Genomic DNA, 13,903 nt, shown 5'->3' on the forward strand with positions numbered 1-13,903 from the left:
GAAGATGTGGGGCGGGTTTGGGAGTAATATGAAACAAGAGTAAAAAAATGAGTTGGAGTCTGATTAGAAATCAATGTGAATACCAGGTTGAATTTGTATTTTATCCTGTAAGTGGCAGAAGGCAGAGCACAGAGAACCCCGAGTCTTTGGAAGAAGAGAAGGTTAATCATATATTACCATATATTTAAGCATCCAAAACATACCTTATTCAGCTCCTAGAATTGAGCCTGATTAGGACAAGTACACTCCAAATAAGGGCTGGAATCTCAGCACCCCCCAAAACCCCAAATGTACTTTTCCTAACTCTTTTTCCAAAAATGAGAGAGAGGGAAAGGAGAAGAGCACACACATGCAATCTGACAGTTCCCTTAGCAGTGACAATACACCTACCATGCATTTACATAATCGAGTTCTTACTGTAAAATTGCAGATTTACCGAATAATATAACAGCTTCCTGGAAGCCATTATGAGAGCATCATGCAAATACTTCAACTATGTCAAGACCATATGATGGAATGCCTTGAAATATCACCTGCATCAATATCACAGCAAAATAAAAAAGGCCACCACTATTCCTGCCCCACAACCCCAGAACTGACCTAAAGAGGTCAACAAACAAATACCACCCACAGGACCAGGTTACTCAAAGCCAGAAACATAAGTCAAATTAAAGGGGAGAAAACAGTGAGTACACCAGGGAAGAAAATGCGGAGAATCTCAGAAATGCAAGTATCATGGTCTCCGAAGTTACCTTAGTTACCTAGAATTCGCTCTGCCTCCAAGCCAGGAGTAAACTGACTCTCTAACTTGGCCAGAGACTGAACTGACAAAGTTTGTTCTGGAAAGCCTATCCTCAGCCATCTTGACTTTACCAGCAATGGACAGCACTGAGGCAGGAAGAAACAGCATGGTGTAGTAGGAAGGATACTAGGTTTAGAGTAAGAGGACCTGCATTCAAATCATGACTGTCAGTTATTACCTATATGATCTTGGGCATTTCACTAGCTTCCTATCAGTGAAGCGAAGGGGCTGAATTGGAGGTTCCTTCTTACTCTGAATTCTATGATGCCAATGTAATTAACACATGCTGCAACCTTGGAAACACTATGGACATCCATCTTTCATTTAGGCATTTCCATTCTTTGTCGGTCTAGAAGATCACATGGTACATATCATATCTATTTAAGGCTCAAGAAATGAGCAAGAATGTCAAGAAAATTCCCATTTCATAGACAAGGAAGCAGAAATACACACACACACACACACACACACACACACACACAATTTCACTTCCCTACAAGTCAGTGGAAAATTGGGCTGAGAGCTCTGATTTTCATAAAACAACACCCAGCAAAAACCAAGTTAGTTGCTGAAGGTCAAACCAGGAAATGGAAGTGCTTCCAAACTGAGTGTCTAAAATCTTAGCCTGAAACCAGTTCATTCCATTACAATAATTTATAATGATTGAGTTAAATAACTAAGAATTGTGACCTTCATCAGTATCTAAATATCTCAAATTGTATTCAGATAAGTTAAATCAATAAGCAACACCTAGGAACAGAGAGACTCCTTAAAATCCTCTATTGGAGCAGCTAGGTGGCTCAGTGGATATAGTACCAGCCCTGGATTCAAATCTGACCTCAGACACTTGACATTTACTAGCTGTGTGACCCTGGGCAAGTCACTTAACCCCAATTGCCTCACCAAAAAAAAAAAAAAAAAAGCCCCTGTGAAACTGGAGTCCCTTTTCAGAATTCTCAAGGGCCCACCCTAATATCATAATTTACAATTCTCTTTTTGCAAGTCATTTCAAGTCATCTCTGTATGGACAGAGATCTCTCTCAGTTGTGTCAATAAAAACTATTCCAAGGATACATTCTACAAACCAACACTAAAACCCAGGAAGAACTTACAGGTCACATGTCACTTTCTCCAAACCACATCAACCCTCCAATCCCCCCAACCGCCCCTCCCACCCCTGCAAAAGGATACTATATAGAAGAAAGCTCTACCTCATATAAAGGAGGGTGGTATATAGGAATACCTAATTTTATTGTGCTTGCATTTTTTTTTTTTTTTACAAAATGCAGGTTTTGTAGCAACCCTGCATCAAGCAAATCTATTGGCACCATTTTTTCTAATAGCACGTGTTCACATAGTATCTGTGTCACATTTTGGTAATTCACACCATATTCCAACCTTTTTCATTGTTATTATATCTGTTATGGAATTATGGCGAGTCACTGGTGCCTTAAAACCAGTCACTGCGGGCAGGTGGGGCTCTCAGCCTTGGTAGGCAACTCGCCTAGGGGAAGGAAAACCCTGGTTTTAAACCTTGCGACTATACCCATATATGGGAAAAGCTTTGAGAGTTAATCCCGAGGAAAAATCAGGAGTTGGAGTCCCTTAGGCAGTTGGATGTTGGACATCACATCCCTCTGGCAACTCCTGCAGCGGCATTGGTGCCAAACTGTATTGGCTCTGCCTCTCCTTTGGATCCACCAATGTAGCAGAGAGGGAAAACCTGCTACATGGGCAACAGCTTGTTTTCCATATTGATCCACCCAGGCCAGCGCCCTGGAGAGGACACTCCAGCTACTCCTCATGATGTAGATATAACACACAGCCACACTGTGGTCTGTGGCTCTCCAGGGGGCTGATCCATGGTCGTCAGCGACTGGTGGAGGCCTACTATACGGTGATCTGTGATCAGTGATCTTTGACGTTACTATTGTAATTGTTTTGGGCCACCATGAAGTGTTCCCATATAAGACAGTGAATTTAATTAATAAATGTTGTGTGTCCTGGCTTCTCCACAGACTGGCTATTTCCCTGTCTCTCTCCCTCTCCTCAGGCCTCCCTACTCCCTGAGGTACAACAATATTGAAATTAATCCAATTAATAATCCTACAATGACCTCTAAGTGTTCAAGTGAAAGAATCAAGTGATGAAGCAAGCTTAATTGTTGTCTTATTTTAAGAGATTGCCCCAGCCACTCAAACCTTCAGCAACCACTGCCCTCATCCGCCAGCAACCATCAACATCGAGGCAAGACCCTCCATCAGCAAAAAGATTATAACTCAGTGAAGGCTCAGATGAGGGTTAGCATTTTTTAGCAATAAAATATTTTTAAATTAAGGTATGAACACTTTTTTAGACATAATACTATTGTACACTTAATAGACTACAGTATAGTGTAAACATAATTTTGTATGCACTGGGAAACCAGAAAATTTGTGGGACTCGCTTTAATTGCAATATTCACTTTATTGCAGTGGTCTGGAAATGAGTCCATAATATGTCTGAGGTATGCCTCTAGTGTAGAAAGGACACAAGAAGGGAAACTGAGACTTAAGCTCTAAATCCAAGGTGACCACTGGCTAAAACTATATGAGCTAAATAGTGATAACAATTCCTAGAGCTCACAGCACTGTGGTGATGACAGAAAAATGGGAAGCATTATATAACATCAGCAATTATTATTCACCTCTCTGGGCCTTAGTTTGTTTTCTCATGCATATAAAAGTAGAAGCTAGACAAGATCACTGTTCAAATCCCATCCCGTTCTCACATTTGGTGGTGCGTTTATGCTGTTATTAGAATTACTAATGACAAAAAAGTTCTGGATATAGATTCAACATGCCCACATGTGGGAATTTAACAGTAAATCTTGAGATAAAAGTATTCCTCCCTAGGTAAAAATTAACAGTCATGACCCAGAGCTGATATTCAAACACCTGTATAAACATAAACTGGTAAGTCTAGTTAATTAAGGCAACCTGCCTTATTCCTTTCAAAAGGATCAAGTCATTACAGGTCAGCTGCCTTTATAACTGCTCCAAGAAACTCAAGTTTGTTTGCACTATAATTTTATTGTGGCAACTATTGCTTGAAAGGAATGGAAGTTCCCAGAAGACAGGGACCTGGTTTCCATAGCCCTTAATACAAGGATCAGCAACTTTTTAACCGTGAATGTTCTCATTAGTTAAAGGCCAAACTTATCATAAAGATAATTTTCTAGTCTTAGAATTGTCTTATTAAATGGTTTGACCCAAAGTCCTAAATTTCCTTAACTTAATGAACACAAGTTTGTCATTAGACAGCCAAATGGCCTGGGGCAGGGGGACACATGCTATAAGACTTGGGTGGGAGTGGGGAATCAATCTGGTTTCTCTGCCACCTGTTAAATTGTCTTTTGGCAAAAGACCAATCTCCCAACCTCCGTCACATTCAACCACAGCCACTGAGACAACTTCCTGGAATTCACCCTTCTTGCTTACGCATTAGTAAGTTAGTGATGACAGCAACATATCCTATGAGCAAGGTGAAACGGTCACTTCAAGAGCAAGAGTAGAGTCCATACCTGGATTTTAGAAGAGCTGCAAAAATGCTAACATATTAAAAGCTTAAATTCTGGCATGGGATTCTCCCCTCATTTCTGTTTAAAAGTGGACCAAACCAGAAACACAAAACCAATAAAAGTATGTTCCAGAACTTTACTTTCCACCTCCACCTTCTGAACATTCCAAAAGATCCTGAATTGTTCTTTTTCCTCTATATCTTACCAAGTTCTTTTGAGCCTTGACTTTCACTGGCCAACTCCCCCATTTTGACTAGAGCATCAAAATAGCCTTTGGCAGCAAACGTCACACCTAAGAGAAAACAAAATGAGAGCTGGTCATTTCCTTGAAAAAAAGCAACACAAAATTCAGGTCATGACTTTTGGCAACCACCCAGACACCATAAAAGCCGTCCTGTAACATGTCCCATTTGTGTTTCCTTTGTATACAGAAATATTCAACACTTGATTTCTGGTTTCAGTTCAACATCAGTCTCTTGACATTCCAACAACACATGGTAATATCATTCCAAGCATTAGGCTTCCTTTCACTTGGAAGACATGGTGTTGGCCAACTATTAAAATGAAATCATGGGGGGCAGCTAGGTGGCGCAGTGGATAAAGCACTGGCCTTGGATTCAGGAGGACCTGAGTTCAAATCCAGCCTTAGACACTTGACACTTAACTAGCTGTGTGACCCTGGGCAAGTCACTTAACCCTCATTGCCCTGCAAAAAAAAAAAAAAGAAAAAGAAATCATGAATGCTGCTCCCTATTGTGTGTTATCGGTAGGGTAAGGCAGAGATTGTTTCTTTCAAGTGTTCTTCTGAAGGTCAGAAATAGCAATTAAGCAAGAAAGACCAAGGGAATACAGGTACCTTCTTAAAAGTGTATTACTGGGCAGCTAGGTGGTACAGTGGATAGAGCACCAGCCCTGGATTCAGGAGGACCTGAGTTCAAATCCGGTCTCAGACACTTAACACTTACTAGCTGTGTGACCCTGGGCAAGTCACTTAATCCCAATTGCCTCGCCAAAAAAAAAAGTGTATTACTGGAACTGATAAAAACACCACTTGTGGATTGTACATATATAACCTGCTTGTGGTCTTGTGCAGGGGGGAGGAAAGGTAGGGAGAAAAATTTGGAACTATAAATCTTATGAAAATGAATGTTTGAAAACTACCCTTATATGTAACTGGAAAATAAAATAAATGTTTGTCAAAAATAATAATAATAATAATAATAAAATAATGTGAGCACCAAAAAAAAAGTGTATTACTAGGACAGCTAGGTGGCTCAGTGGATAGAGTACTGGCCCTGGATTCAGGAGGACCTGAGTTCAAATCCAGTCTCAGATACTTGACACTAGCTGTGTGACCCTGGGCAAATCACTTAACCCCAATTGCCTCATCAAAAAAAAGTATATTACTTCCTATACCATACTGAATAATTTCTCACTTTTTCTTTTTTCTGGCCTTAAAAAAAGTTATGCATGTCTCCCCCCAAGTACATAAAATAAATAACTGGCACTTAACAATGTCTGATCATATTAACAGAGCCACTTGCCAATGTATTTAAGCCCTAATACTTTAAATAATAGATTCTGTTCTAACTGACTGCATTCATATTTTGCTGAAAATCATTTTAATCGATTGATATAGGTTGATTAATCTTGAGCAATCATTTTGCCTGAATTTTACCTTCCATGATGGTCAAATGAAGGGGACTGGCAAGACGGTGCCTAAGGTCCCTTCCTAACTCTAAATCTATGATTCATCACTAAAATCTAAGTGTTCTCAATTGAGAAATTAATTATCCTTCCAAAATTTTCAAGTTGGCTTTTAAACCTCCCTAGACCTAAAAAGAAAGCCCCATTTCCCCAGACTCCTGACTAACAGGGAATGGAGGAAACAAAGAGAAGGGAATTCAATGGCTGAAAGATCAGGAGCATGTTGAGATTGCAAAGCCAGGATAATTATGTTTTTAATGCTGTTTTACATAGAACCCAGTGAGGGTCCTTATAACTGGGTACTCTATCAAATTTTATTTTTATAGTTTTCAATTAAGTGCAAACAATTTGTTCTGAAGTACAAGACTCTGCTGCCTTGTCACCATGGGGGATACTGCTGCCTGGATAGAGTGAGCTCCTTAAGACAAATGGAAGAAAAACTAATTTATCAGCTATATTTTGTTTTCTCTAGGCAGAACAGTTGAAGTAGTGATCAGGGCCGGAACTGATACCTATAATACAAAATAATAGATTAAGAAGAGCATTAGAGGGGCAGCTAGGTGGCGCAGTGGATAAAGCACTGGCCTTGGATTCAGGAGGACCTGAGTTCAAATCCAGCCTCAGACACCTGACACTTACTAGCTGTGTGACCCTGGGCAAGTCACTTAACTCTCATTGCCCTGCAAATTAAAAAAACAAACAAACAAGAAGAGAATTAGAGAGGGACAAGTTATCTGTGAAATGGAAGATGGTAGCAGGAGAGAAGAAAGAATGTCGGTTATATAAGGGATCAAGAAAGGCTTCCTAGGACTTAAAATTGGAAAAGACCTTAGAGATCTTCTAGTCCAACCCTCTTATTTTACAGATGAAGAAATTCAGGCTCAGGGTAGGTAACATTTGACATGTTTGTTGTTTCAGTGGTGTCTGACTCTTCATGACCCCATTTGGGGTTTTCTTGGCAAAGATTCTGGAGTGGTTTGCCATTTTCTTCTCTAGCTCTTTTTACAGATAAGGAAACTGAGGAAAACAGGGTGAGGTGACGTACCTAGGGTCATACAGCTAGTAAGTGTCTGAGGCCAGATCTGAACCCAAGATGAGTCTTCCTGATTCAAACCTGGTACTCTATTCACTGCACCACCTAGCTGCCCAACACTGCTATATCAGTCCCAAAAGAACTTTCTTGCTATTTAAGTGAAGCTCCCTTCCTGAGATACCATGCTTCCAATTCATTCACAGGCTGGTTCCAGGTTATCCTCAGAGGTTCAAGGTTATCCATGGGTCACGTCTCCCAAAGCTATATCATAATTTCCCATTAGTACACCCATCAGCAAAGGTATTTACTGAGCAGGCATTGAGAATAATAGTAATAAAATATTCCCTCCATAAACCTGGGTTGCACTTTCTCAATCACACATATGGTCAGTGGGAAGAGCAGGAATACAGTGAGGTAGAGAATATACTTGGCCCAGACAACTCAAACTTTCAGCACTGTTTTACCTTCTTATGGAATCCTTTCATGATTATCCCTGCTGGATATCCCCTCATCTTTCATGGCACAGATCACAGTCGGATTACCTGGGCCTGTTATTCTCCACAGTTCAATTTCCAACAGACAGAGCTAGCTCTCTTCTCTACTGCCAGATCACTCTCTACAGAGCTTCCTTCCCGCCTTGGCCCTCATTTTATTCCTTAGCTTACTCCTCATTAGATGTGATGCCTGCTACTGGGTGAGTAATTCCACTACAAAGCACAGCCAGTGAAGGAAGGAAAAAAAATAACTCCTCTTCCTCTCACCTCCCTATGTCTTCTTCCATAGTTGGCTCCCCTCTATGCTGTCAGAGGTCATACTCCTCAGAGCTATCTCCTGACTGAACTTAACTCCTTACAGAGTCTATAAATTTTTAAAGAACCGACAGAAGTATAGTCATTCCTTGGCCCTGTAGTTCTAAACAATTTTGATCACAGAAATTTTTCACAAAAGGGATAACAAAATATAAGTGGTTGGGTTTTTTGTATACTTTAAGATCTTAATACCTCATTGTTTCTCTCAACTGCATCTTATGTGATTTCATCATCTGGACTAGGGAAAATCAGCTTATCAGGGGTATATTGGGCAACTCCTCCCCCTTAAATTGCATAAGGTCCCACAATAATCTTCTAACACAGACCTTTGCTGGGAGGGGATAAATATCATTGAGGTCAGAGTTGTGGAACATGAAGGAAGTAAAGGAAAAATAAGAGGAGGTGCATTATGGAAAGGGAACTGAGAAGACTAAATAATCATCAGCTCAGCAGGCATATTAATCCTTTGTAGATCATCACTTTCAGAACCACTCTAGCCTCTGTCAGTAAATAGAAAGCTTTCTAGTAAAAATTACAAATTGACACGACAACATTTTATCCTCTTTCAGTCATGAGACAGCCAGAAGAGACCTAAATAGACAACTCAACTAAGCCCCAGTTACTTCATGTGTAAAATGATGAGTTTGGGCTAGGTGAACTTAAAGGTCTCTTCCAGCTCTGAATCTATGATCCTGTGATATAGATATGAGAGTCATCTATCAATAGATAAAAGCTGAACCCATGAAAACATGAGATTACTGAGACTATAAAAAGAAAATGATCCAGGATAAAGCCCTAGGGGACACCGTACCAGGGAGAAGACCACCATGATAAGCAAACGAAGGAGACTGAGAAGGAACAGTCAGCTAAATGGGAGGAAAATCGAGAAAGATGAGTCACAGAAGCCAAAGGAAGGGATAATATCTGGGAGGGAGTTGTCAACAGTGACAAAAGGTACAGAGATAATGGAAAATGAGGACCAAAAAGACCACCAGATTTAGTAGTTAAGAAATCACAAATAACCTTGAATCAAGCAGTTTCCAACCCAAGTTTTAGGTTGGAAGTCAGATTGCAGAGCTGGGAAATAAATAAAGTTCATGGCTGAGAGAGAGGAAAAAAGGCAACTATGGTATATATGAATGCAATGGAATACCGCTGTGGCAAGAAATGTTAAATATGAGAAATTCGGAGAAAAATAGGAAGATCTTTGTGAATTGATAAAAAGCAAAACTTAAACAGAACCCGAAAACATTATACATATTGACTATAACAATGTAACAAGGCATCTCCAAGTGGAGGATGCTAGGAAGATGCTTCCAGGATAATAGTGATGGTATACAAGGAAAGTTACTCTGAGAGATAGACTGCAGAACATGCAGAGATGTTCTATAATTGGTTCTGGTCAAAGAGCCACCTGATAGAGACTCCTCAAATGGTTGCTAAGTCATTCAGAAAGACCTGTCAGCTTCAGCTACCACTTTGTCTCAGTGTTCTTAGGAGAGCTCAGTTTACAGCAAAGAGAGTGGAACCTATAACCTTGTAAGTTCAAAAGATCTAGAGCAAGGTGTCAAAAACAAAGATACATGCAGCCTACCACACATCTGAGTGCAGCTCAAATCAGATTAAAATGTAACTGGAAAATATTTAACAAAAATAAATAAATAAAACTACAACAATAATGTTAATATGTCATTTTCTCGGTTAATGATGTAACCCTTAGGGATTCTTATGTATGGTTTAGTGGCCTCCAGTGTTATGACTTTGATACTACTAGTCTCAAGGGCTCTTCAGCATTTTGTCCAAAGTCCTAGTATGGCAGCAAGTAATAACTTTTGGGAGTGACCTTCAGAAACCCAGGCCAGGAGCAGTTACAGGCTCATCCTGTAGTCCTGCCACATTTGAAGATGAAGTTGGTGGGACCAATGCTCTATAGAAACCAAACTAAGTTTTGAGACTAGCCCCACCCCCAGACCGCAGTGATAAAGAGGGGTTTATGATGCCAAGGTGCTAGGGTAAATGAATGTTTGTTCTTGGCTATATTTTTTTTCTTGCTATATTTTTGAAAAAAATATTTCTTTGCAAAAGCTACCGGATGTTAAGTGGTTAAATGGAACTAGGATGCTAGTTACTGGGCTCTTAAAATGAGAACACAGGGGCAGCTAAGTGGCACAGTGGATAGAGCACCAGCCCTGGATTCAGGAGGACCTGAGTTCAAATCCAGCCTCAGACACTTAACAATTACTAGCTGTGTAACCCTAGGCAAGTCACTTAACCCCAATTGCCTCACCAAAAAAAAAAAAATGAGAACACAAATGGCGGAGGGCTCAAGTCAATAGTAGCAAAGAAGAAGCTGGATCCCTTTTGGATACTCCAGAACCCTGAGGGGCAGGTATAGCCTGCCTGGCTTAGGGAGAATGGGGTCACAGCATACTTGCTATACAGTGACAGGAAAAAAAAAGATATTAGGATAGTAACCTAAGAGGTTGGAAGGGTCAAATGAAAAGTTTTTTAAGAATGGGCTGGACCAGTGGATAGAGAGCCAGGCCTAGAATCAAGAAGACTCATCTTCCTGAGTTCAAATCTGGCCTCACACACTTATTAGCTGTGTGACCCTGGGTAAGTCACTTAACTCTATTTGCCTCAGTTCCCTCATCTGTCAAATGAGCTGGAGAAGGAAATGGCAAACTACTCCAATATCTTTTCCAAGAAAACCCCAAATGGAGTCATGAAGAGTCAGTCACAACTGAACAACAAGAATAAAGACTTGACCATGTCTATAGCTGAGAGGAAAGGAGCCAATCAATAGGGAAAGAGGAAGAGAAAAGAGAATGCTTAATGGAGTAAGCTCTTAAAAGAGAAAGAGAGGAATGGATCAAGGATTGTGCCCTCAAAAGCCATATGTTTGCTGAAAATCCACAGTCTTTGTGAATAGAAGTATCCTTTAAAAGGGACTGAGCTAGAGACTGCTGAGCTGTAATAATGTGGTTAAACTAAACATACTTTTGCACCATTCCAGATGGTCTCCACTTGTCAGGATATCTTATTTAGAATGTGGCCAGCTTGGTCAGTGGCTATAACTGTGACTAAATAAGCTACTTTGGTGAAAAGAAAGTGAGTTATTCAGCCAGGATAAGATCATTATGCTAACTTTGCAAGGGACATTTTTTTTTGAGCAAGAGCTGAAAAAATACAGTCATTTTCATATAGCATTGGTACATTAAGCAAAAAGGCAATGGTCCCACCAGTTCTCATATATTCTATGTATGAATTTTCATGGTAACTCCTTAGTGGAAGGGAATAGTAACATGGATAGATAAGTCATAATACAAAATAATTCAAAACTCATTTATTTGAGATTTCAAAAGTGTAATTTCTGGTTTTTCGCTGAAGATTTACCCTCCTGATCATGCTCTTACTCAGAGAAATAATCTGACTAGTTTGCATTGTCTAAAGATGCAAATGGAGGGGTAGAGACAAAAAATTTATAGAAAGCCTAGTGTTGGAATCTCAGAGTTCATACAGTTCAAGATTATCTTTATACAAAGCAAGGAACTAAGGAAACCAAAAAAGGCAAGGCAACTGGAAGTAAGCTATGTGACAAATATTGCCCAAAAGAAAAAATTGACTAAACATAAGGGTAATTGGGAGTAAGGTATATAGACAGTGACTTTTCATCTGCTTATTTTCTGTTTTTCTAAGTATTTACCCCATTCATTTAGGTTTTCTTCAAATATAGTCTCTAACAATTTCCTTTATTTTTTCTTCATCTTTTGTCATTTCCATTTTTAATTTTGATAATTTGGTTTTCCTTTCTTTGGAGGGGATTTTATTAGTTAAGGATTTGTCTATTTTATAAATCTTTCCCAAAACTAGCTCTTAAATGATGAGTAGGCAGATTTCAGAAAAACTTGGAGAGACTTAAGTGGACTGATACTGAGTGAAGTGAGTAGAACCAGAAAAACATTACATACAATAATAGCAATACTGTGGGATGATCAGCTCTAATAGACATATATATATATATATATATATATATATATATATATATATATATATATATATATAATCAGCTCTTCTCAACAATACAATGATCCAAAACAATTCCAAAAGACTCATGATGGAAAATATTCTCCACATCCAGAAAAAAGAAGTGTGGAATCTGAATGCAGATTGAACCATATAACCTATATCAGATTGCTTTCTGTCTTGGGGAAGGGGAGGGAGGGGGAGGGGGGGGAAATTTGGAACCCAATATCTTATAAAAACAAGTGTTGAAAACTATCTTTACATGTAACTGGAAAATAATAAAATACTTTTATGATTAAAAGAACTATGTTTTACTTGACCAACTCAGTGGATATTTCATCATCAATTTTTTCACCCTTAATTTTCAAAATTTCTATTTTTGTGTTTATGTGTGTTTTTCAAAAATGTGTTGCTTTCTAGTTTGGGGTTATTTTTGGGGGGGAGTTGATTTGTTTTAGAAAACCACATGCCCATTTCATTGATCTAATTTTTCCTCTCTTTTGTTGATGAGTTTAGCAATATAAATTTGTCATGAAGGCCTGTTTTGGTTACATCCCAAAAGCATTGGTATGTTGTCTCATTTATGACATTTTCTTTGATGAAAGTATTTATTTATTTTTAACCTACTTATTCTATAGGACTATATTATTAATTTTCATTTAAGTCTGAATCCTTTCTCCAAATTCATCTTATTGATTAAAATTTTTATTGTACTATGGTCAGGAAAGGATGAATTTAATTTTTCCTTCATTAATGTATAAGTTCTTTGTATTGTAGCAAATCATCACTAGTGTAAAAGAATCATGAAAAACTAAAAGATAAAATATTTCTCCCTACAATTCAATAATTACTTGAGGTCTATTGTGCCTAATTTTTCTAAAATTGTATTTAGGTCTGTGATAAGACTATTATTTACAAGTATTTCCATGGTGCAGTGTCTTTCCCCTCACTCACAATATAAGGTAGACTCTGGCCCTTTCCTCCTTCACTCCTAGTACAGGGATAGTTTTCCCTAAAAAGAGACATAGTTTTGTCACTGGACCTGATTCCAGCTTCCTGATCACTTAAGGGGATAAAAAAAATTTTAAGCCTCTCAGACACACATTGGTATATACCCAAGAACATGTAAATTGCCATTCCGTGATGATCTGATGACCAAATTCATTTCCACACCAAGGCAACAGAGGCCACATCTACCAAAATTGAAGATAAGCACCCTTGTATCCTTGTTGCAAATATAAATATAACATATACAATGCTTCATTATCTATAGTGTCATTAACACAATGTAGTGCTTTATTTATCTGAACTTAAGAGTTAGGAAGACCTGGTTTCAAATTTTGCCTAAGACACTTATTAACTGTTTGATCCTGGGCAAGTTACTAAAATTTAAGTGCTTCAGTTTCCTCATCTGTAATATGAGTGGAATGAGCTCAATGTTCTATTAGGACCCTTCCCACCCTAAATCTACAACCAACAATTTTTAATCATGTTTTTACTGTTGCCTTGTCCAAGATCTTGATTGTCATCCCTGCTCCTTTGGATTCACTTAAGGTATTAATACATTTTACCTAAGGGAGATACATTATCCCTCACCTTTAACTATGAATGTTTCAAATCAGTTTCTTGTAAACAGTTTTAGATTCTGCTTTCTAATCCATTCTGCCATTGTTCTCCATTTTATGGAAAAGTTCATCCTATTTACAGTTTAAATTGTTGGTTGCTGTTTTCACTTTACTATATACCTTCTTTCTTTTTTTTTCTTTTAGTGAGGCAATTGGGGTTAAGTGACTTGCCCAGGGTCACACAACTAGTAAGTGTTAAGTGTCTGAGGCCGAATTTGAACTCAGGTACTCCTGACTCCAGGGCCGGTGCTCTATCCACTTCGCCACCTAGCTGCCCCTACTATATACTTTCTAGTAATGTGTCTTCTCTTTGCTCCCACCCCTCTCTTTAAAAGAAAAAGG

The 13,903-nt window shown here is 38.8% G+C and overlaps 1 protein-coding gene across 3 annotated transcripts in view; it reads right to left on the reverse strand.

Moving 5' to 3' along the window:
- BAIAP2 (BAR/IMD domain containing adaptor protein 2) overlaps positions 1-13,903 on the reverse strand; it is a 179,295-nt gene that overhangs the window by 120,649 nt on the left and 44,743 nt on the right. For all 3 annotated transcript variants that reach the window (XM_044001249.1, XM_044001247.1, XM_044001248.1), the window contains exon 3: positions 4,567-4,653. In XM_044001249.1, the coding sequence (XP_043857184.1) occupies positions 4,567-4,653 (87 nt within the window). The remainder of the gene's footprint in view (positions 1-4,566; positions 4,654-13,903) is intronic.

This window comes from Dromiciops gliroides, chromosome 4, assembly GCF_019393635.1.
Source record: "Dromiciops gliroides isolate mDroGli1 chromosome 4, mDroGli1.pri, whole genome shotgun sequence".
Lineage (NCBI taxonomy): Eukaryota > Metazoa > Chordata > Mammalia > Microbiotheria > Microbiotheriidae > Dromiciops > Dromiciops gliroides.